General features: G+C 32.0%; 1 protein-coding gene across 4 annotated transcripts in view; it reads left to right on the top strand.

Annotated features, from left to right (window-relative positions):
• MICU3 (mitochondrial calcium uptake family member 3) overlaps positions 1–23,389 on the top strand; it is a 76,838-nt gene that overhangs the window by 16,863 nt on the left and 36,586 nt on the right. For 3 of the 4 annotated variants that reach the window (XM_023533682.1, XM_011365270.2, XM_023533684.1), the window contains exons 2-6: positions 6,241–6,394; positions 9,129–9,160; positions 15,892–15,970; positions 19,311–19,358; positions 21,925–22,007. In XM_023533682.1, the coding sequence (XP_023389450.1) occupies positions 6,241–6,394; positions 9,129–9,160; positions 15,892–15,970; positions 19,311–19,358; positions 21,925–22,007 (396 nt within the window). The remainder of the gene's footprint in view (positions 1–6,240; positions 6,395–9,128; positions 9,161–15,891; positions 15,971–19,310; positions 19,359–21,924; positions 22,008–23,389) is intronic. The other variant, XM_023533683.1, reaches the window with a different exon arrangement.

The following is a 23,389-nucleotide window of genomic DNA, read 5'->3' as shown; positions in this document are numbered from 1 at the left end:
CACCCATAGATTCAACCTCACCATAGACCCTAAGACCAACTGGAGAATATAAGGAGCTTCAGATTACTGGCAAATTGGCCACTTTTGGCATTGTTAATGTAACAGACCCCTATGACTGAGCTATGGATTCCTATCTTATACACCAGTGACTTTATGCCAATATCCAACAGACTACATTGCTTTTTTCTAAACTGAGGCTCTGCTTGACTTGGTCAGCTCATCTCTTTGAATAATAGACTTCAGCCAATTTGCCTGCTGCCTGAACTTCTTTATATCACCTGTATTCCCTGCTGAGATTCACAGCCTGTCTTGTACTTGGTTCAGGATGGTGCCAAATAAATCATATGCTACATCTCCTATACCTTTCCTGTTCTCGCTTCTTGTTCCCTCCATTGCTGCCCCCTCCTGCAATTTTCCATGTAGCCAAAAGGATAATCTACCAAATTTGAGTCTCTTTGAAATCCTATTTGTGTTTGTCTTTTTCTTCAGCAATAACCAAGGACCTCCTTCTATATTGTAACTCCCAGTCTTCACTCACATTTGAAAAGCTGTATTTTCCTCTTTCTGGCCTTCCCTAATTCCTATACTGATAGAATTCTTACCAGGTATACTGTCCATTTGTTCTTGTAATTCCTGTAGTCAAAGTTAGAAGAATTTATGAATTACATTAATCTTTTTTAGAAAGATATTATAGAAGCAAAAACTACTCATTATTGTAGAAAAGAATTGGTAATATGTAACTGAAAGAAGCCTACTGAAGTAATATGTAGCTCATAACATTATAATTACTTAAAATTTGAAGTACATAGAATACTCTTTTAAAATATAAATATGAAAAAAAGAAGAAATCAAAATATTCAGTTTTTATATGTTGTAATCATTTGGGAGGATTGCCTAAGAGTTGAGTGCTCCAGATTTCAAGACTTAAGCCATAAGTTACTTTTGTTCTACTTAAGAAGAGATTCATTTTTCCAGAATTTTTACTCCATTAAAATAATAATCAGTCAAACTAAAAAATAAAACCCATAAGCTTTATTACAGTGGCCAAACTTAAACCATTACCAACATTAGTTTTGAAGATGATATGTTTGGACAATTTTTAAAAAAGATGCACATAAGTTATAATGTGGTATCTTTCTCACTAAAGCTTTAGATTTTCTTTGATTATCTCAATCTAAACTCCTAGTTTGGAATCAGAAGTCTCACTTCTGGTTTTCCTTAGATATGCCAGACACTGTGTTTATAACTAGTTAAATTCTTATAAAAGTAATAAATATTGCCCCTCTCAAGGATTTCCTGGTTAAATAGCAGAGACAGATATGTGAACAGGTAAGTGCAACCCAGTGTGAACGGGGAAGGGAGAGCAAATGATATAATAGGGATATATAAAGAAAATAACTAGGATGTATCCAAGGTACAGTGTTGACTCAGGGACAATGTATTGTCAAAGTCTAAGATATATTATTACAAGGGATGTGATTAATTAGGATTGATTTGGAGCAGTATTTTATACAGTAGAGAGGACGTGGCAGCAGAATTTTTCTGACGGGTAGCCTTCCTGAGAGTGTATGTAGAAGAATCACATAGACCATGTGATATGGAGCAAAGATTCATCTCCTTGGCAAATAGTTGCAAAGATATCAAGGCTCACTTTAGAGAAATCGAAAAGCTAAGCTGAAAACTGAAGTTGACCTAAAATATTGCTGGAGCTGGCCATGGCTCAGAGGCATTACAATTCCCTGAGCTCATCCCAGGCACAGAATGAAATTAGATTCGTTTTTGTTTTTATCAACAGGTTAGGACTAGACTTTGATTAGGATTAGTTTAGTTTCAAGGTTTCATGAAGTTCTAGCAGTAGACAGGAAGTCAAGGACACTTTCAGTATCAGAGTTCTCACAATAAAAATTGGTTATAAAAACCAGGGAAAACATGAATTCAAGGTACAGATAATATTTATTATATTCAATCTCTAAGAATTTTTAATTAGAGCAAATTTTTAACATCGATAATTAATAAGCTATACTCCATGGTTTGGTGTGCTACTTATTGCCTAACAAAAATTATGTTTCTGTCTTCCTGCATTTAAGAGCTTCCTCAGTGGTTCTGCTGATGATAACAAAAACAAAACAAAAAAGGGAAGGCAAGAGTACATGCAGAGGAAGAATTTCACCTTATAATAGGCCATTTTAAAGAGGCATTTCCAGAAAAGATAGAATGTGGAAACTTTGTGTTGTGTTTTCTTTGGAGAGATTATTTCTTAGAAGCTAAGCCAGTCCTCAGCTCCATCTATGCTTCTGCTACCCTCCAGCTTCTTAGAGAGACTACTTCTCTTTATAGCCATTATAAGCTTAAAGGTTTTCTCTTTAATATTTCTTAATAATTTAAAGGCTGTCACCTCCTCAACTTGCCAAGTAAGTTTTTTTTTTTTTTAATTTGACTGTCAACCTATAGAAATGAAGATGACTTCTCTAACTCCTGTCAGTTTCTTCCCTGTGGTTCACAAATGATCTAGTTATACTTTATCAGTTTTGAAAGGCTTATTTTTAATAAGCCTTTAATAATATTGAATTAATAATAAAGATTTTCATTTTAGCAATTAATGTTTTAACAACTACCTGGTTATAATTTAGTTTTTTGACTTTCAGTTTAGCTTTCCCATTCACTATAGGTTTTATACTTACTGATGAGTTTTTACTATATGGGCAATTTGTGACCAAAAAGTATCATTTACTGAGACAATTTATATTACTGAAAGATGTTTAGGTTAATTCTAGACTTCAGAAATCAACTTAAAATATGTATTGGGTTTAGGTAAGCAAAAAAGGTCTTAAATAAAGTAGATCAGCTAGTGAGTATAGGTGTCCTTAACCTGCTCCTTGTAACATAAGGATTATACCCACAGATGTGCCATTGTGCTCGAGAGAAATGGCTGTGCGTATTTGGCTTTTATTTTTTAAGCCTTAGAATATTAATATACTATGAGATCATTAGACTACCAGGAGGTTTAGTAAACTGGTTTGAATATCAGTTTCCACCCTTATTTATTGATTCTTGTTCCTGAACGTTCTTAACAGTGAATATTAAAACTTCAGAAGGTTTAAATTTTCAAACTTGAGAAAGTTCAGAAGCACTGGCCTGATGCTTTCCCTTTCCACAGAGATTGTCGTAGATCAGATCAGGTATCCTCAGCTCAACTTCATGGACTGCTGCTCCATGTCTACCTCCTGAACACTGTAAAGTTTACTTGGTTAGAACTGTACCACAGTAAAAAAAAAAAAAAAAAATTCTTTGTGTCTTTAGATCATAAGAAAATAGTCTATTTGTAAGTTATAGAGAAAGAATCATGTGGGCTATGGAAAAATTTGAAAGTAGTGAGGCATGATTAAACCAAGCTTACTTATTCATATTTTTACCTAATCTTCCAGTTGAGTAATTATTTTATAATTGATTCATTTGTATAGAGTAGCACACAAACACCAAGTATATGTTGAGTGAATGAATAAATTCACAATAGCTCTTTAGCCGATGTTAAATATTCATCGTAGAAACTAAAAGTAGTTCAACAATAATGCAAATAATAGAATTTTGTCTAATATCTTTTGAGTTTTTTTGGGGGGGATTTCTATTTATGCTTCTACTTGCCCAACACATTTTAATTTTTGTTAGAGACTTATAATTATGGTCTGTTCTGGTAAAAATGTTAAGAAACAAGGGGACCAAGTGATCTTTTAAGGACAAGTCTAGCTCTAAACTCATTGATTTTCAGTGAACAAAGGAGACTAGGTAAACTCCATTCCTGATTTAAGGTAGAAGATAATTATCAAAACCAATGGCATACATTGCATTTAATGGCACATACATAATTTAATGGTTACATACATAAATCATATTCTTCCCTTTTAGGATATATTTTTTTCTCTGGGGAACAAACCATTTTCAAATTCCTCCCCAGACCTTCCTTTAAGGTTATGCTAAATAGACCTGTGGGCACCACCTAATGCTATTATCAAAAATGATGGGTACTTTTGCTAAAGTGACAATGGGTAGAACTTAGGGAGTGGAGTTTTAATGAAAACCTTTAACTCGCTAGATTTCTTCAGTTACCCATTCTCAGATAGTTAAAGAATACAAACTGTCCTATAGTTCTGCCTGTTTTCTTCTAAGCTCTCTCAGTATAGGATGGTTTAGAGGCAAAAATCACAGGCCATTGCTGTAAAACTTTAGGGAAGTAATAAGTGCTTAAACAAAGGTAGTAGCAGTGGGTGGATGTGAGAAATTAGAGGGAGAATAACAGGCTTTGTTAATTGATTGTTAGTAGAAGTTAAGGAGAGGGAGGAGTTGTGAACTTTAGCTCATAGAAGGTGGATCAAATTCCCAGCTTCAGTAGTCTAGCAGGTTTGGCATGCTGGGACAATTGGTAGACTGTGGTTAAGGAAGGAAAGTTTGATGAGAAAACACCAGCACCTAGTGAGCAGTAATGGCAGCACCAGGTAGTAGAAGTCACAGATCAAGTCCCTATTAGTTCATAGCAGACATAGGTGTTATAGGCAAAAATGTGGTTTAGGATGTTAGACTGAAGCATTGCTGCAGATTATGGTGCAAAAACAGCTTCCCAGTGAGTAGTCCTCCAGGAAGTACACTGGAGAAAAGTCATGATTGACTGGAGGTCACTGAGGCCTAAGGAAATGGCCTAGCATGAAGAAAGCAGGAAAGTAAACTGTGGTCACAGATGAGATTGGTTTCTCTGCTCTGGGAGGAAGAAGAAACTCCTGGGATATATGTGTAGAGGGGACTTAAAATGGTAGACTGATCCTTGAGGAGTATTTAGGGAGATTATTGCCCATTATTGATATTAAGTTGTTCATTGTCTCATTTCTCACCCATGGCAGAGCCAAAACAATTCCTAATACCTGCTATTAATATACTGTGTTATTAATATACTGTTGTGCTAGCTTGTCTCTGGTTACTTTATCTTTCTAAAGTGTCATATTCTTTGTGTCATTGCTCCACCCAAGAATCTCCCTAAATCCATTTATTTTCTGTCAGATTAAATTCCAGTGCTTTAGTCTGGCATTCTGAAATCATTATCAGTTTATCTACCTTCTTCCATGAATGCAAATCCTCTGCTCTAGGAAGATTATGACCATCTTTCAGATATGCTGTGTAAAACTAGAATGTTCATCTCTCTTCCTGACATTAAAATTTGAATCTCCTTCTGAATATTTTCAAGGCTAGTCATTATAATATTGTTTTATGATAGTAAAATACTATGAATCATGTAAATATTCAACCATTTGGAATTTATTGTGTTATTATATAAATGTTTACCATGAAGTATTATGCAGTTATTAAATGTGATCTACTGGACCACTTAGTGACCTGGGAAAATGATCCTGATATACTAATAAGTAAAAAAGATCAGATTACAGAACAGTATTGTATAAACCCATATTTTGTCAAAAAAGAAAACATTATAAATTTTTTAAATTCTGTCTTTTAAATTGTATATAGTAACTATGTATCACTCGTAATCAGGAAAAATTGTTTTATTAAAAAGTAGATTATAGTTCGTTCAGAGAGAAAAATAACAGTGAAAAATTATTGATCTATAGGGCAAGGTCTTGAAATTAAGGAAAACAAGAGACTTCCTTCCTCCCATATACACACTACTAATTCTGCTTATCTGAATCCGAGGTAGAATTCAGAATAACTATCAGTGGTAACTATACTATAAGTGATCTAGAGCTAGCAACTTTAGTTCTAATCTGAACACTACCCCTAAATGGTTTCCTTAGTGGTAACCATAAACAGAACTGTCAGAGTTTCACTTTCTTCTTTTAGAAAATTATTAACTATAGTGAATAGACTTCTAATTAAATAAATAAGCTCATATAGAGAGTGCACAGGAGGCATTCAGCAAGTGTTAGTATTCTCTCTGAAGAAGCTGCTAGCTCAGAAATTTAATGTTCTTCAAGGCTGAAACTGAAGAAATAAATGACAAATTCTTTAAAGTGCCATTTAAAAAACTTAAGGCCCTTAATAATATTTAGTATAAAATCTTTTAAATATGCATTGTATTCATGTGGATAATTTATTTGTAAAAATGATTAAGTTCTACAGAAGACAATATTTTTAAATTTTCATTTACTCTGTTCACTTTTAACATAATTAAAAGCATTTATGTTCTAAAAAGAGATGTTATTTCACACAGTTCAAATTTATTTGCTTTCTTAACTTTAGGTTGCTATTGGCAGAACAGACATTGAGGAGTTAGACCTCTGTGCTACATCTCGGGAAAGGCGATTTCGTTTGTTTGCTTCTCTAGAATGTGAAGGGCAGTTATTCATGACTCCATATGATTTTATTTTGGCTGTTACAACAGATGAGCCCAAACGTAAGTATATTTTTAAAATTATCTTAATATTTTATAAGATTTTTTTCTTATCTCTAGTTTGTAAAGGTGTGAAACAGTATAAATTTTTCAGAACAACTAACCAAGTAATGTGGTATTTTAAAGACATTATGCTATACAGTGTTCCAGACTAATATTTCTTACAAACTCCTACTGATATGGCTTCCCTTTTCAGAAACGTTTGCTGTTTCCACTTTCTTAGTTCATTAAACTTAAACACCACCTTACTCTTGATATTTTTTATAATAGATTCATATTATAAATCCCGGTCAATTTTTACATCTAGCCTGAACAGAGTAATTCAGAGGACTGGCAAGGATTCTGCCTGTATCTCTTTTGTATTTGTCAGGGCTCCTGCGGTGTCAATATAGGCTAATTGTCATGTTTCCATGTGTTAGAGCAGTGGTTCTTAAACATTTTGGCATTATGTACATTCTTGCAAATCTGTTTAATGTCTGACTTAATAAAAGACAGTTGGATTCTCATACCTGCTTTGTATTCAATCTTTTGCAATATGTTTTCATGAAGTATATGAACAAAATATGCCTTACTGATATGAAAGTAGGAAAAGTATGTTGAAATTAGACTTATGTTTAACCTTGGCATTCATTTAGTAGCTTTGAGAACTTTTGTTTCCTCATTTATAAAAATGAAAATATTAACAGCCTCATGAGGTTTTTTTGACGATTGACTGTATCAATTGTGTTTGGTGTAGTACCTGACATAAAATAATCACTTAATAAATGTTACAAGTTATTGTCATCATCATTATCACTTGAACTCATAACGAAGATTAAAAAAATCTTTGATATAATTTTATGGTAACATCAACAAGAAAAAATAGTATATGCTGTGTTAACATTTTCTTGATTATAATTCAGATAAATACAGAGATACACATCTGATTGTCCACGCTAACTTTGTATTTGAAATTGACAAAATTTCTTATTTTACCTACTTAAGTAGAACCTTAAAGGTGAATTTCCCTTCTAGAACTAAAATAAGTAATTATTTTCATATAGCTTTAAATATTATTTTAATTTTAATTTAAAAAATGTACTATTGAAAAATTTCAGACATACATAAAAATATTAAAAATATAAAGAAAATCAACCTAGAGCTTAAGAAATAAAATATATCCAATAGAATTGAAGTCCCTCTTCATCCAAGTTATATTTATATATGCAGTAACTTCATATGAAATAAGGAACTTAGAAAATCAGAAAATCCTTTGAAGAACAATCTTAATGGCTCTTTAGTCTTTATAAAAAAAAAAAAAGCTAATAATACTGAACATGGTTACATATCCGGCAGAATGAATATGTCTTCTGTGAATAATTTACCCTGGAAATCTCATAAACCCTACAAAACTCAAGAGTGTGTCTAACTTCCTCTTTTGATAAATAGCTCTGAACATTGCATAAGAGCATGTGCATGTACTTTTGTACCATTTATTTTTCTTCTTTTCTCACTGCTAATATTTCAAGAGGAACAGAATAATAAATATTATTTACATTGTTCTGTTCATTATAAAAAAGAGATATCTTTAAAAATGAATGTATATAGTATCATAATTAAGGTTAAATGCTGAATTCTACTTTATAGACCTGTGGTTTTAATCACTGATTACATGTTTGCATAAAAACTGTCATGGGTAAAGAAAGGATGTTGTTGCTACAAAAAGAAGAAATCTATCTGCATAAAACAATCAGTTTGCTAAATTTTAGAACATATTTCTTCCTTTTTGATCTTAAAATGACATATTACTTTAAAAAGAGTTACATAGCAAAAAATGCCTATATTATAATGTTGAATTTGATATATTATTTACATTAACTATGGTTACCTATACAGAAATAACCACATTGCCATGTAGAAATATTATTGGTTGTCATTATTATATTGTAGCTGAAATAATTATTTACCAGTTCCTCATGTACCTGCATTAAAGTACTTAATCACATATAAACCTGGAGATAATTCTTGGGCAGTCATTAAATATTCACAGTACTCAAATCTGAGCAAAGGAAATAGCAATAAGATTCACATTTATTTCAATATTATAGATTTATAGTTTTCGAGATCTTCAGTGATGTGAAGAAGAATCAGTAAAAGAAAGTGATCCCTGGTATTTTATTCAACTATAACATTCTTAGAGGAAAAGAATAGAAAACAGGATGTGACTCTCAATCTCACATTGCTTGCTTGCTTCTTCATTTTTCTTAAATTTTTCCCTTTGCCCCTATCCTTTACATTCACCCTCGAAAGACAGGACCTTTGAAATTTAATCAGAAATACTGATATATCAGAGATCATGGCTAACACCTTAAAATTATATTTTTATGTTAATAGTGTATATTCTAGTATGAATATTTAATAAATAATCATTATTTGTGTTTTAAAACTGATAGGATATTTGACATGGAATAAATTAACTAACTTTGTAAATCCAGAAATACCTAAAGTACGATAATGATTATGGAAAATGTGTTTTCTATTCCACTTACATTATTTATTATAAATAGTTTATAGTACATGAAGCAAATACATAACATAGATAAAGTCATATCATAGATCCAAATCTTGTGGTTAAAGAAATTTTGTTTTTTAAATATAAAAGCTTGGTGTTATGAACTATGGTTATAATAGTAACTGAATTTGATATATATTGCATGAAATATTTATTGTCTAATTCTTTTATGTTTGTTTATTACAGTTGCTAAAACGTGGAAATCACTTTCCAAACAGGTAAGTTAAAGCTCTTGGTGTACATATAAATGTACTCTCTTGCACACGCATTCCCGCGCGCGCGCGCGCGCTCTCTCTCTCTCTCTCTCCCCTCCTCTCTCCCTCTGTCCCTCTCTCTCTCCCTCCCTCCCTCCTTCCCTCTCTCTCTCGTTAAATATACATATATATAACATGATGTGTATAATTTTTTCTGCAAATTAAGTCACATAAAATGCCATTTGAAGACGGAGTTCATTGGTAACTCATGTGAATGTAAATTGGTATTTCCACTTTGGAAAACAATTTGGCAGTATCTGCTAAAATAAGATACACATACCCTATACCTGGCAGTTCTGCTCCTGGGTTTAAATTCTACAACAGTATGTGCATAGGTACCTAGTAAAGTTAGACTTGAAAATGCCATGTGATCCAGTAATTTCACTAGTGTATATACTCAGAGAAACTTTCATATATACTGGAGAAGTACTCAAGAATGTCCATAGATTGTTCATGATGGCCAAAAAGACTGATACAATATCAGTAGTAGAACTGACAAATAAGTTTTGATATGTTCATACAGTGAATAATATGTAATAGTAAAAACCCATGAATTATAGCAGTGCTTTAACTAGATGAATCTCAGAAATGTAATGACAAAGTAAGCAATTCAAAAAATATAAAGTATAACTTTATTATAAAGTCCAAAATTGAAGGTAGGAACACTAAGGAATGATAAAAATTCAAGACAGTATCTCTGGGGGAGATGGAGGGGAATATCATCAGTGAGGGTGCAAAGAGGTTTCTAAAGTACTAATTATTTTCTATTTCTTAACAATTTCTAACTTTAAATTTTACATACATTCTTTTTATGCTTTTATATGTATTATAAACTTCAGTATAAAAAGAGGAAATAGTATTAGCATAGCAATCTAAGGAACTTCTTTAACCAGTTAAAGAGAATTCTCCAAAAATCTATAGCAAACATCATATTTACTTGTGAAACTTTGGAGACATTCTCTTTAAAATTAGATGTAATGCAAATAGTCTGCCATCACAACTACTGCTTACTCTTTTCCGACAGTTGTAAGCTAATGTAGTGCATTAATTTGCTCAGGCTGCTATAACAAGTACCACAATCTGGGTGACTTAAACAACAGAAATTTATTTTCTTACAGTTCAGGTCGCATGTCCAAGGTCAAGGTGTTGTCAGGATTGGTTTCTTCTGAGGCCTCTCTCTTTGTCTTGTAGATGGCCATCTTTTCCCTCAGTTTTCTTCACATCTTTCCTCTGTGCATGTCTGTGTCCTAATCTCTTCTTATATGGAAACCATTCTTTTGGATTAGGGCCCACCATAATGGCCTCTATTAATAACCTTAATTGCCTCTTTAAAGGCCCTATATCCAAATGCAGTCACAGTCCGAGGTACTGAAATGTGAATTTGAGATAGACAATTTATCTCAAATGTGAATTTGAGATAGACAATTTATCCTGTAACTTGTGGTATGACCAAAAAAGCAAAAAAGTGAGGATTCTAAGGATTGGAACAGTAGCAAACAATATGAGAGAAAAATGTAAAAATATGTAGATTTCAAATTTATTCAAATTTGATAAAAGTTTAGCAAATGCTGCTAGATATAACATCTGTGAACCAAATTTAATAAAATGTTCCTGCAATAGCAGTTTGAAACTGTACCATTAAATAAGATATATTTTGCAATAGCAACAAAATTATTACTTAGTGTACCTAACAGAGGTACAAGATGTTATTATATGTTTTTAAAAAGACATGAGTAAGCAGAAATATATCATGTTCATGGATGATTCATTTAGAAGAGTAAGGGCTCAAAATTTTCAGAACAGTTCTGTAAAAGAGGAAGGGGAAAAAAATTGAGATGAGAACAGTTGGGCCTGTCTCACTTTAAGATTAATAGTAGAACTATAATGATTAAAATAATGTATCTTCGCAAGAATTTTTTAATCTTAGATCAGTGTAACAGACTACAGAATACAGAAGCAGATTCAGGCATGTATGGGAAGATCTATATAAATCAATGGAGAAAGGGCTGACCTTCAGGTATTAGAACAATAGTTTTCCAACATGGGGCAAATAAAATTAGATTTCCACCTGACCACCATATACAAAAGCAAATTTCAGACGGATTAAGTTCCTATATTTGACAGAAATTTTGAGATATTAGAAGCAAAATGAAGGGCCTGGGGATTTTATTAGATAAGACACATAAAGCAAAACTCAAAGGAAATTATTGGCAAACTTTACTAAGCTAAATATCAGAAACTTTGTCACACCAAAAGACATTGTCAGCAATGTTAAAAGATGTATGACAAATACAAGAATATGTTTGCAATATATTAAAAGAAAAACTTAAGTGTCTTATATAAAACTGCAAATCAATATAGAAAAGATAATCAGTTCAATAAGAAAAAAATAGGCAAACATAGTTAAAGCGGCAGTATATATATATGTAAAGGAGCTCAGCATCACCAGTAATTGGAAATATACATATTAAACCAATGATATAATATTATTTCACACCCATCAGATGATCACCTTGAAGAAATCTAATAATATCAATTAACAAGGACAGCAAGAAGGAACCACGTGAGAATGTAAATTAGTATATTCACCTTTGAGAAAAATTTGGCAATATCTAATAAAGTTGAAAGTGCATATAAAAAATTCTGCTTCTATATACGTGTACTAGAGAAACATTTGCATGTTTATACCAGGAGTCATGTATGTATTTCCTGCAGCATCGATTATAATAACAAAAAGAAAAATTTTAGGAACAATATAAATGTCAACCAGTAGAGAAACGAATAAAAGAATTATGAAATAGGTATATCAAGGACAAATACAGTAATACAGAGTTCAAATAAATAAATACATAGAGCTGTGTATATCAACGTGAATTGACCTACCAAACATAAAGTTGAGTGAACAGCAGGTTGCACAATAATACAGACCTGGCATAACTTAAAGTGCAGAGACCTTTTTAGGGATTCGTGAAGTCACAACTATTTTCGTAATAATACTGAGAAGACATTTGTTTTATTGCGCTCATTTTCTTACCTGTGTACAGTGGAGTTTTCCAGAAGCTTCATGATGACTGGTGACACCATCACTCTTGATAGCTAATAGAATATGTGCTTGTGTATTTTTGTGTTTTAAAAATTTATCACTTCTATTTCTACATTCATTAAATATTGACAGATATGACCCATATAAACAATGTCTCTTTGGGGTCTATAATAGTTTTTTAAAAATAAATTTATTTAAATTAGTTTTAAGTATACAATACATTGGTTAGACATCTATAATGTTCATAAAACAATCCCCCTAATTGTTCCCTCCTTCCCTCCCCTGACCCTCCACCTAGCCATCATATTAATGGTAACTGCATTCCCTCTGCCATGCTTCTCGTGCCCAGCTATCAATTACTAATTTGTACTTCTTTAACCCTTCACCCCATTCTCTCAATTTCCCAACCCCCCTCCCCTCTGTCCATCACCAAATTGTTCACTATATTTGTGAGTCTATTTTTGATTAGTTTGTTCTTTTTGTTCCTTAGATACCGCATATAAGTGAAATCATATGGTATCTATCTTTCTCTGTCTGACTTATTTCGCTCAGCATAATAACCTCTAGGTCCATCGATGCCATTGCAAATAGTAGGATTTCATTTTTTTAATGGCTAAGTAATATTCCATTGTATATATGAACCATAATTTCTTTATCTAATCTTCTGTTGATGGGCATTTGGGTTGTATAATAGTTTTTAAGAGTTTAAAGAGTTACATTTAAGAACTGCTGATATAGACAGCTGCTGTGTAGCCATTAAAATGAAAGTGAAGAATATTTGGCAGGAAAATATGCCCATATATTAAATGTAAAGGTTAAGTTACTTAACAATATCTAGAATGATTTGATATCTGCAACAATAATAAAATACTGTATAAATATGCTAGATAATTAGGCTAAAAGGATCTTAAAACTTAATTGTGATTTGTCTGTGAAAAAATTAGTTTTTATTTTCTATACCTATTAATTTTTTTATAACAGATGTGTATTAACTATGTAATAAGACAAAATTGTACTCATTTAAAGAAAATCATATAAATCCTTTAAAAGGCAACTGTAATTCTCGGTAACTTAATTTGGCAAATATTTATTTGTTACCTATTTGCAATACTGCAATATAATTCTGACACTAACCACTCACAGTTATCGTTAGACTCCACAGGTTTAAGGGCCCAGTCCGTGACAAGACTGCCTTAATTTCAGATACCAGCTGCAATTTCAAGGGTCTCCAGGCCACCAACACTTCTGATCCACTGCTATAAATCCAGGCGGTTCCCACAACTCCCTCTCTATTTTAATAATTTGCTCAACTGACTCAGAACTCAGGAACCTTCTACACTTAAAATTACAGTTTATAACTATTATAAGATACACAAATCAGGACCAGCCAAATGAAGACACACATAGGGCAAAATATAGGACGGTCCCAAATACAGAGCTTTTGTGTCCTCTCCCCATGGAATCAGGGTGTGTCACCTTCCTGGCACATCAATGTGTTCACCAACCTGAAAGCTCCACTGAGCTTGGTGTCCAGAGTTTTTATTGGGGGTTTCATTGCGTGGATTTATGATTGACTGGCTTATTGGCCATGCGATTGAACTCAATCTCCAGTCCCTCTCCTCCCCCCACTTCAGAGGTCAGCCTAGCTCAAAGCCCCATCCCTCTAATTACATGGTGGTTATTTTTGATAATCAGCCCTCATCCTGAGTCATCTCTTTATCATAAAGTCAAGTGTGATCCAAGAATATAGAGTCTCCCTCCCAGGAACCTGGGACAAAGGCTAATCGCCTTTATTATACAACACTACTAAGACAGGCACCGGGAGTGGTTCCCAGCCTGAGTGGAAATGCAGATTTTAATAAAATTTAAAAGTTGTTAAAGTTAACAGAAGACAGAGAAAATCACTGTGTCAGTTAGATGATCTAGACCAGAAGAAACAAAATTATTACTGAAATAAGCTGCTTTGAGTCAGTCATTTACTAGTTGTTTTACTTGGGTGAGTTACTTATCCTTTTTAAGACTCAGTAAAATATACGTAATGGAGATCGTCTATTAGAAAGAAATGAGATGTGTTAGCGCATTGCCAACCACATAGAGGGCACTCAATAAAAACTAGTTATAGTTTTTTGGCCTTAAACTCTAGCTGAATTTATGTTGAATACGTGGAAACAGTTAAAATGGAGAAAGAGAAGTTAATGTTTATATAGTAGAGATGGCGTAAAGTGTAATGTTTTTTCATCTCTTGCTCTAACAAAGATATTTATAAGTTTACTGTTTAAAGAATAAATATCCCAGCTTCTCATTATTCATACCTGAATTTTTACCCCTGTGCCATTGCTACCCATCACCTAGCAGCATCTGTTACCTGCCGTGCAGAGATAACACTCTGAAGGAAATGATAGCCAAGATTCACAGATGGCTTCAGGGAGTCCATAAATCCCCTAAAAATACCTCTCCTGCCTTTGGCATCCAGGGATTTCTTATTTGCTTGCTAACTATGCTTGGTAATGAAAAAGATGGTTTCTAAATGTCGTAGAATGTTTTTAGGTACAACTGCATCAGGAAAGGTTTCTCCAAAGTGCTTCTCAAACTCTAATGTGCATAAAAGTCACCTGGAGATCTTGTTAAAAATACAGATTCTGGTTCAGTAGGTCTGAAATGGGAACTTAGATTCTGTTTTTTTAACAGCCTCCCAGGTGGTGATGACTGGGCTGTTAGGGAACCAAGCACACTTTGAGTAGCAAGAAGCAGATCTGGAAATAGAATTGGTTTCTAGAGGGGGTTTTTTGTTTTGTTTTGTTTTGTTTTGTTTTCAATGTATTACTTAGCAGACTAATTTTTAAATTATTTTAAGTTATCTTGCCAAATCTTTTAATAATAACTAAAATCTTTAATAATAATAAATTATAACCAAACTATAATTTTCACTCATTTTTTAACACAGTATATTCAATAAATTCAAAATCTTTATAGTATCTGAGCAGTGTTTTAAATGTTTAAATTTTCCAAAATGGTTCTCCACCCCAACTATGATAGTTTGATTTTAAAAAAATATAGCTGGCTAATCAGTAATTGAAGTCTGGCTCTTTACTGAATATTTAAGTTGAAAATTGAAACAATGTCCATAATAACTCAATATCCCTGTGCTCCCACTGTATCTAATGTCATCATTCTTTGAGTCACTATTAAAATAATCTTCATTCCTTCTTAATATAATCTTTTGTCCATTTACTTCTTCTACCAAGGGGGCTACAGAGAAGACAGTATGTGAAACCAGGTATTCATCTCTGACTTTAATTAGGAAATCCACCTTTTCTAATCGCTTTCATGAAAGCTATTAACTTAAATTCACTGTTTTTTCTTAATTTGATTATCATATATATGTTATTCCAATTTTTAACTTTATCTGAAATTTTTAGTAGCTCTAATTGAATTTAATGTAGCATCTTTATCATTTTTTTAACGTTTGGACTGTGAACAAATACTAGGTTTTGTGGTTGAGAGAACCACAGGTATAAAATAGGATAAAAATAACTACATCTCAGGTCTTCCAAGTGGAGAATTTTTTTGCATAGGCATTTAAATATTTTTTATCTATTTTATAAGTAAGTGGTTTACCTGTCAATCAGTATTATGATACTTTATGTCATAGGAATTAAATCAAATGCTCTCAGAAACACCACCAGTTTGGAAAGGATCATCAAAGCTATTTCGAAATCTTAAGGAAAGAGGTAAGTTAACTACACTACATTACTTATACTGTTTATATATACAGATTTTCCTCCTTGAAAATAATTTGACAACTACATGTGTGTATGTTTGCATAGAGAATAAGCTTCAGAGAAAAACACCAAATCATTAGTAATGGTTGTTTATAGGTAGTGGAATTAAGAGTGGTTTTTATTTTACTTTATGTATATTATTTATATACTATAAATTTTTTACAATGAAGTGAACTTTTATAGTTTAAAAAACCATTTTTAACCATATTGTGAAATATAGGCTATATCTACACAGAAAACGTTTTTCAAAAATACTGAGTTCATAATTGCAGGGAATTATAGATTTTGTTAAATTTAATCAAAATGAAAAACTTACTGGCTATGTCTTTGGCTGCTTAATGAATGTGTGTGTGTGTTTTTTTTTTAAATAAACTGGCAAAATTCACCTCTCAACTTACTCTAGTATCTATATCTATCTATATATCTAACTTAACTCAGTTAATACATTTCCTTGCATTCAAATTATACAGCTCTTTTTGCAGTTTTTCTTTTGCAGTGTACTTTTTGTACATATTTATAGCAAAACTAATTAATAAAATCTTTAAGATTAGTCTTAAAAATGAATGTTTCTTTGAAATATTCTTTTTGTATTCTCAAGTATGAAAACATGAAATAAAAATATTAAATTACATAAACTTATCTTTTTCTTTTTCATCAGTTTTAACCAATATTGGTTTGAAAATGTGTTTACTTTAGCATGCAGACATATACTTTAAATGAATAGTTATAATCCATGTATTTTATCTAAGTAGAATTAGAAATTCTCATTGCTTCTACCTAGTTCTCCTGGATTCTGAAAGGAGAAACTTTATCTTTTATTTTAGACTTTTCATAACTAAGGTTTTAAAATCTTCGCAAAATCTGGGCTAAGGTCTCTTGAAGCTCTTAGAAATTTTTTTCTGGAAGTTGTCCTAAAGGTTGCCATTCAAAACTTAGGGTGAGATGCTAAGATCAGGAAAATTTAAAGCTCAGGAAGATTAGATAAATTAGTGAATTAAAAAAAATATGTTTCCTTAATACCTCTCATGAGAAAATATAACTTATATCAAATATAATCTGAGAAAGATAAATTCATGGAAGAAATTCTTCATAGTTAAGGGGAGAGTTAAATCTGGAAGCCCTGGGTTTATTTTTGTTCATATCCTCTTGAAATTACATGCATATTTTTTTTCAAGGGAGATGATCTCTTCAGTGTTATTCAGTAGAACTGTCTGCAGTAGTGGACATGTTGTATTTCTGTGTTGTCTCATGGTAGCCACTAGCCAAATGTGGCTATTTAGTTAAGCACCTGAAATATTGCTACTGTAACTCAGGAACTGAGCCTTGCTTTTTTATAAAGAGATTAGGTGACAGGAATTTTAAAGCTAAATCTTTTGAGATATTGAAGATGAATTTTCAAATGAATTTTTATCTGCTGAAAATATTACCCAGCAAGAAAATGTTATTTAGTTTTACAAAAAGTTAATTGGTATGCAAGGTTTATGAAAACATTTATTACATAGACCGAGTTATAATAGCAACTGTCGTATATCATAATATGGAAACTAAATAATATAATGCTTTTAAGGAATTTCCCTTAGAATTCTTTAAAATTGAATTTTCAAAAGAAATCTAGTTGGCATCTTTGTATCCTCTTTTTCTAAAAATTGCAACATTACTATATACTTAGCATTTATTATTATTTTATTTTTCACCCTAAGTGGCCTTATATAAATTGAAGGGTTAGTCTAATAGTTTTCCTTATTTTTAATTGGAAAGCATTAAGAATCTGCAGTTTATTATATCATTATATAATATAATTACACCACCTCAAAAACCAGTTATTTCGAAAGACAAGTGCCTACCATGAGAATCATGACCAGTGCTCTCACTGTTAAGTAAATCCTTCACAGAACAAAATCTCGAATTCATTATCAAATAAAAGATGTGTAGTTGTTATTAAACTTCTTTATACCAACCAGCATCTCTCATGTGTCCCACCAAATCAGAACAGTCAGTAAAATGGGATTGTGGAGACAGCCCATTTCCCTTTTTTCCTTCTACCTTTATAGTTCTTTCTTTTTTCTTTTTTCTTTTCTTTTCTTTTCTTTTCTTTTCTTTTCTTTCTTTTCCTTTTCTTTTCTTTTCTTTCCTTTTCTTCTCTTTTCCTTTTATTTCTTTCTCTGTCTCTCTCTCTGTCTCTCTCTCTTCCCCCTCCCCCCCCTTTTTTTTTTGAGGGATCCCTATGGAACCTAGGTATTGTATCTTTATATACATTGACCATTCCAGACTCTTTCTCCCATAACATTCATGGCAATCAAGCAGAACTATGTCTATAGGTCACAATATTCTAGTATAAACAGAAGGAAATGCTTTCAGGGCCTTCTTGCTCGTTCTCTTCATGTCTTCTGACAAACAGCCTGACAGTGACTCCTCTTTGTTCTGTAACTAAGAGAGTAGTCTCAAAGACCATCAGGTAAAAAAAAAAAAGGGAGGTTTAAAGTTCACAATCTGATTACGTAAGGATTTTTTATACCCTTTTGCCAACATCAGAATTTTCTGAAATCTGGATAAGTGTTTATTGGTTTATTTTTGATTTTAATTTTCTCAGGACCCTCTTGGAAAGTAAATTAAGACATTTATTGGGGTATTTTGTCTAAAAACAAGAATTTGAGTAACAGAATATATTATAAAGTTTATAATTCTGGGATTACAGAGAACTAAGGTCACAATATACAGAAAGTGTAACCTGTTTAATTAAAACTTTTTAGATTCCATTTAATAGAAACATTAAATGTATCAATAATAATGATAACTTGAAAGCAGAAAAGTAATAACTTTAAGGTTTTGTTTTTTTAATTCAATACAGTAATCAAAATTCTAAGCAAGAATGTCTAAATCTTTTATTCAAATGTTACTAAGAAGTAATTAAGCACTTTACACACAGTGTTAACCATTTCCAACCTTTTTGTTTATGTTAGATTCATACACTGAAAACTAGCGACAAGTTTAAAAGTTACAGCTATAAGTATACATTATAATTAGATCTTTTGTCAACATATCTAGAAGCATTAATGGGAATTTTATATGGGTTTCTACAGAGGCGTGTGAAACAGTAAATTTTGTGGCTTCTTTTGCTGTGATTTTATAATAACAATTTAGTCTCATCTAAAACATTACTTAACATATTCTTTAAAACAATTCTTTATTAATATTATTTATTGCCATTATAAGAATAATATTTTTACTTGATAAATATGAAGAAAGTAATACTTTATATAGAGCATAACTAATGCCGTTTTTCTTCTAGGTGCAATTTCATACACAGAATATCTTTTTCTCTTATGTATTTTAACAAGTAAGTGTACTCATTAAATATCTTTTTGAATGCAGTTTTTTTTTACCAGAATCTTGGAAAACAGATCTTTCTTAGATTCTCTTACTATTGAAAATCACTTTAGGCTTATCAACGTTTTGGAAAATTCATCTCTAAATGCCTGCAGAAAATGCTAAGCATATTGAGTCAAAACCATAAATATTATTATGACTTACAATATAGTAGTAAAATGCTCATAAATTGTAAATTTAATATCACATATCAATTCCTGTGGTTACATCTACATGAGAGCCTAAGGGTCAGGACATGTAATGATTTGTAAATTTCTTGCTACACTCGTTCAAATCACATTTTCTGCAAGACTGTTGTAAAATAATGAGTCTTTTAACTAGTGAGTCCATCAGAATACCCATCATACATCTTAAAACAGTTTTGTTATTTTCTTCTTATATGCAGCAATTCTTATGAAATATATGGTTTTCAATTAAATTTTATTACGTTTAATGGCAGAACTTACATGCTATATAATTCATTGTACTCCAGCCACCTGACCTTTCTATTCTTTTATTCCCACCTCAGGAATTTGTGCTTTCTGCCCTCTCTGCTATCAGTGCTTTTACTCAAGATCCTCATGATAATAAACATCATTCAGGTTTTCTTTGAAATGTGAAGACTTAGAGAATCCTTGACCGATCTCCCTAAAATAGCTCCCTCTCCTTTCTCCCCCTTTTTAGCACTTTACAATGTTTTATTTTCTTTATAGCACTTAAATTATATGAAAGTATTTGTTTATTGGTTTACATGTTCCTGTCTGTCTTGCCACACTTGAATGCACAGTCCATGAGATTTTAGCTTTTTTGTACATTTCCATATCAAGAACAGTATCTGATATGTGGTAGCCTCTCAAAAAGTAGTTGATGAATGAACGAAGAAAGGAATGAGTGAAAGAGTATCGCTAGTGGAATTTCCAATTGTGGGGATTTGTGGAAATGTATGGAAACAAGAACTGTGATGATTCAAGTCCAGTCAATGATGAATGCTATTATGAAAATTAGAGTAGTAGGTGCCAAAGAAGGGCTCAGAGACTTGTTAAAAAGTTATCTTGTGCGCTAGAACAACTCTGGACGCAAAATTCTTAGTTATAAACCCAGGGGCTTAGTAGGTTAGAATAAAACAACTGATTTAGAAAGCCACTTGCTGAGGTGGACAGGGTATGGTTTATTGGGTGTTGTAAAAAACACATATAGTGGTTTTTGCTTACTATGGAAGGTCAGGGCTTTGGATACTGTGACTTTTGGAGTTCGGGACACATCTTAGGAACTTCTAGGAGTTTGAATTTAAAATTATGGATGTTGTTTAGCTTCCAACCAAGAAAAATGTGAAAAGAGGAATGGCAGGAAGTGGGTTAGATAATCTATGTTGCCTGTCTATAGTTTTCTCTTTACTTTTTATTTTTTAACTTTATTTTCCCTTCCAAACAATACTTGTTAGGGCTTCTTTTCTATGTGTATTTTCAAGATATTTTTAAAGCTTAAAACTCGGTTTTCAGAGGTGGTGTAACTTTTTATTTCTTTCTCAAGTGAATAGTAATGAAAGTAAGTTTAGATTCCTAAAATACATGCAAGAAATGAACTTGCATAAAAGACTGGCTTCCGTTTCCTTTATTTTCAGAGACAGCTATTACCGGTTAAGAAAGTAGGTCTGTATGCTTCTCTTTTGCTAGGTTCAAGATTTCACAACAGGTAGTGGCTAGTGTATCTATGGGAGGTCCCATTTAAATTCCTTACCAGTCATCTCGAAAGAGTAAGTCAGAGGTTTTGAAAAATGCATGTACACTGATATCATCTTTGAAGGACACATCCAAGTTTTCTTCTGTCCAAGTTTTCTTTATGTTTTAGAAGTGAAAAGAGAAAAGGGATTGAACTTCATGATAGAATTTATAAAATTAAAGCAGTTCATAGTGTGTGAAAGTCTGTCTCAGAAAAGTAATTGTTCCTTGCATTCTGGGGGAATTGGAAATTAGTTATTCAAGCCCTTTTTGTAGTTCTGTTTTTGAAGCCTCTAAGAGTTTAAACTCAAATATGTACTCTCTCGTGCTTGACATTTATTTTCATAGGTCATTTCCATTATAATTTAGGCTGGTTCATTGGTGTCATATTTTTATTTTTTTTCCTTCTCTTAGTAGTTGAACATATTGAAAATATTTCAGATGTGATGAGTTGATATAATCCTTTGAAACAAACTGATCGACTTTGGATAAGAAAAACATATTTATTTTCAGAAGAAAGTCAAATTTTACTGTTGATGCTATGTGACAAGTATCATACAAGTACTTTTAAAGTATATTATCAATTGTTACTAAGTGGTATTATATGAAGCAAAAATATGTATACTTTTATTATATTTTATATTATTATATTTATACTAGCTTTTATTATATTTAACTAATGGTAACATTGCTTTTAATTTTTTGGTTAAAGAAAGTATTTCTGTACAGACTGAATAACTGTTTACAACTAATATGAATTTTGTACTTTTAAAACATTTTCCCATTTTATAAATACTTTTCCTATTTTTTTTCTGGCAGAGCCACATGCAGGTTTTAGAATAGCTTTTAACATGTTTGACACTGATGGCAATGAGATGGTGGATAAAAAGGAGTTTTTGGTGGTATGTATATTATATGCTACATTTTATCAATAATTAAATATTGTTTACTTATATTTTTATGTTTTTGCATTATTTGGAATACTTTTGTAGAAGAAAGTGAAAATTTTATGCTTTCACCATAATTCAATAAAGAAGTATATGATATGAATAATTTTTACATTGTATAATATAAATCATATTCAGTGTAAAAGATAATTATAGTCATTTATACATTTTTCTGGAAGTTTAAAATGTGTCAGATATTTTCCATTCGGGGGATAAGTCAGTCCTGAGGTGTTATATATCCCCAGTTAATACTCAGTCTCCATCTTATCAGCCACTCAATCACATCTCTTTGCCACAGGAACTTCCCTTCTTTCTCATTTTAGGGTTTATGATTTTCATTCCTCCTTTTCTCTTTTACTCATTACTACCTTGTATTCCAATCTTGTTCCCATTTTTCTACTCCCATCTGCCTTTGACCAAAGGCTGATCTAAAGTGGGAGTAATAAGATTGTTCTTAGGCATTTGTCCTTTGATCTTTCTCACCTGACCAGTCCAGTGTTGGAGCTGGTCTGGCAACATCATCAACTGCTCTTTCATCTTATCATCCACACCCCACCTTCCAGAATTTTTCTATTTCTCTTTACCCATATATCCTGCATCTACTTCTGTGGCAAAATGCCTGTTCTGTTTTTTTCTCCAAAATAGAGATTAATTTACTCCTTACATTAACAAGGTCAACTTTAGTATTTATGTTCAACTCTATATTTACCTGTACTCTCCTAGTAAAAAGAAAAGAGAAAAGTGATATAAATTGCCATTTTATTTTCTATTTTTCCATTGTAACAAGCCATTAAAAATCCCTCAGAAAAACCTCTTCAACAACTTAGTTTTTTTCTTCAGAAACTGGAACACAGAAGAGAAACTATGAAATCATTCTTTTCCATGGCAGGAAAGATAAGAGATAAAAATCCTTATCGAAATCTAATTTGTATCCATTAAAAAGGAAGCAAGCAGACTAATTACTAGTGTCTATCAAAAGGCTTAATTTAATGCCACTTAATTTAATACCCATGTAACCCTTGCCTGGGCACAGCCATTAGAGCTGGATCCATGAGGGGTCCTCATTCTAGTGATTTTCAAAATGTCAGGGAGGTGAGAGTTTTCAGTTTTTATTGCAATGAAAGAAATATCTTTCTAACATCATTAAATGGGCAGATTTAGTTTGAAATATAGTTTTGTTATGATAGTATACATATTTTAGGACTTTCATAATGGGCTTAGTAATCTAAATGATTTTCAGTAAACTTTCTACGGCAATACTGCCGAGTTCCACCCTACTGACTTAAAGACTGATTTTTGGAACTTGGTCCATTGGAAGTTGCTTGTATAGTTGTTTT

Source organism: Pteropus vampyrus, unplaced genomic scaffold (assembly GCF_000151845.1).
Source record: "Pteropus vampyrus isolate Shadow unplaced genomic scaffold, Pvam_2.0 Scaffold108, whole genome shotgun sequence".
In the NCBI taxonomy this organism is placed as follows: domain Eukaryota; kingdom Metazoa; phylum Chordata; class Mammalia; order Chiroptera; family Pteropodidae; genus Pteropus; species Pteropus vampyrus.
Note: the sequence above shows the minus strand (reverse complement) of the source record. Positions and strands in the feature narration are given on the sequence as shown.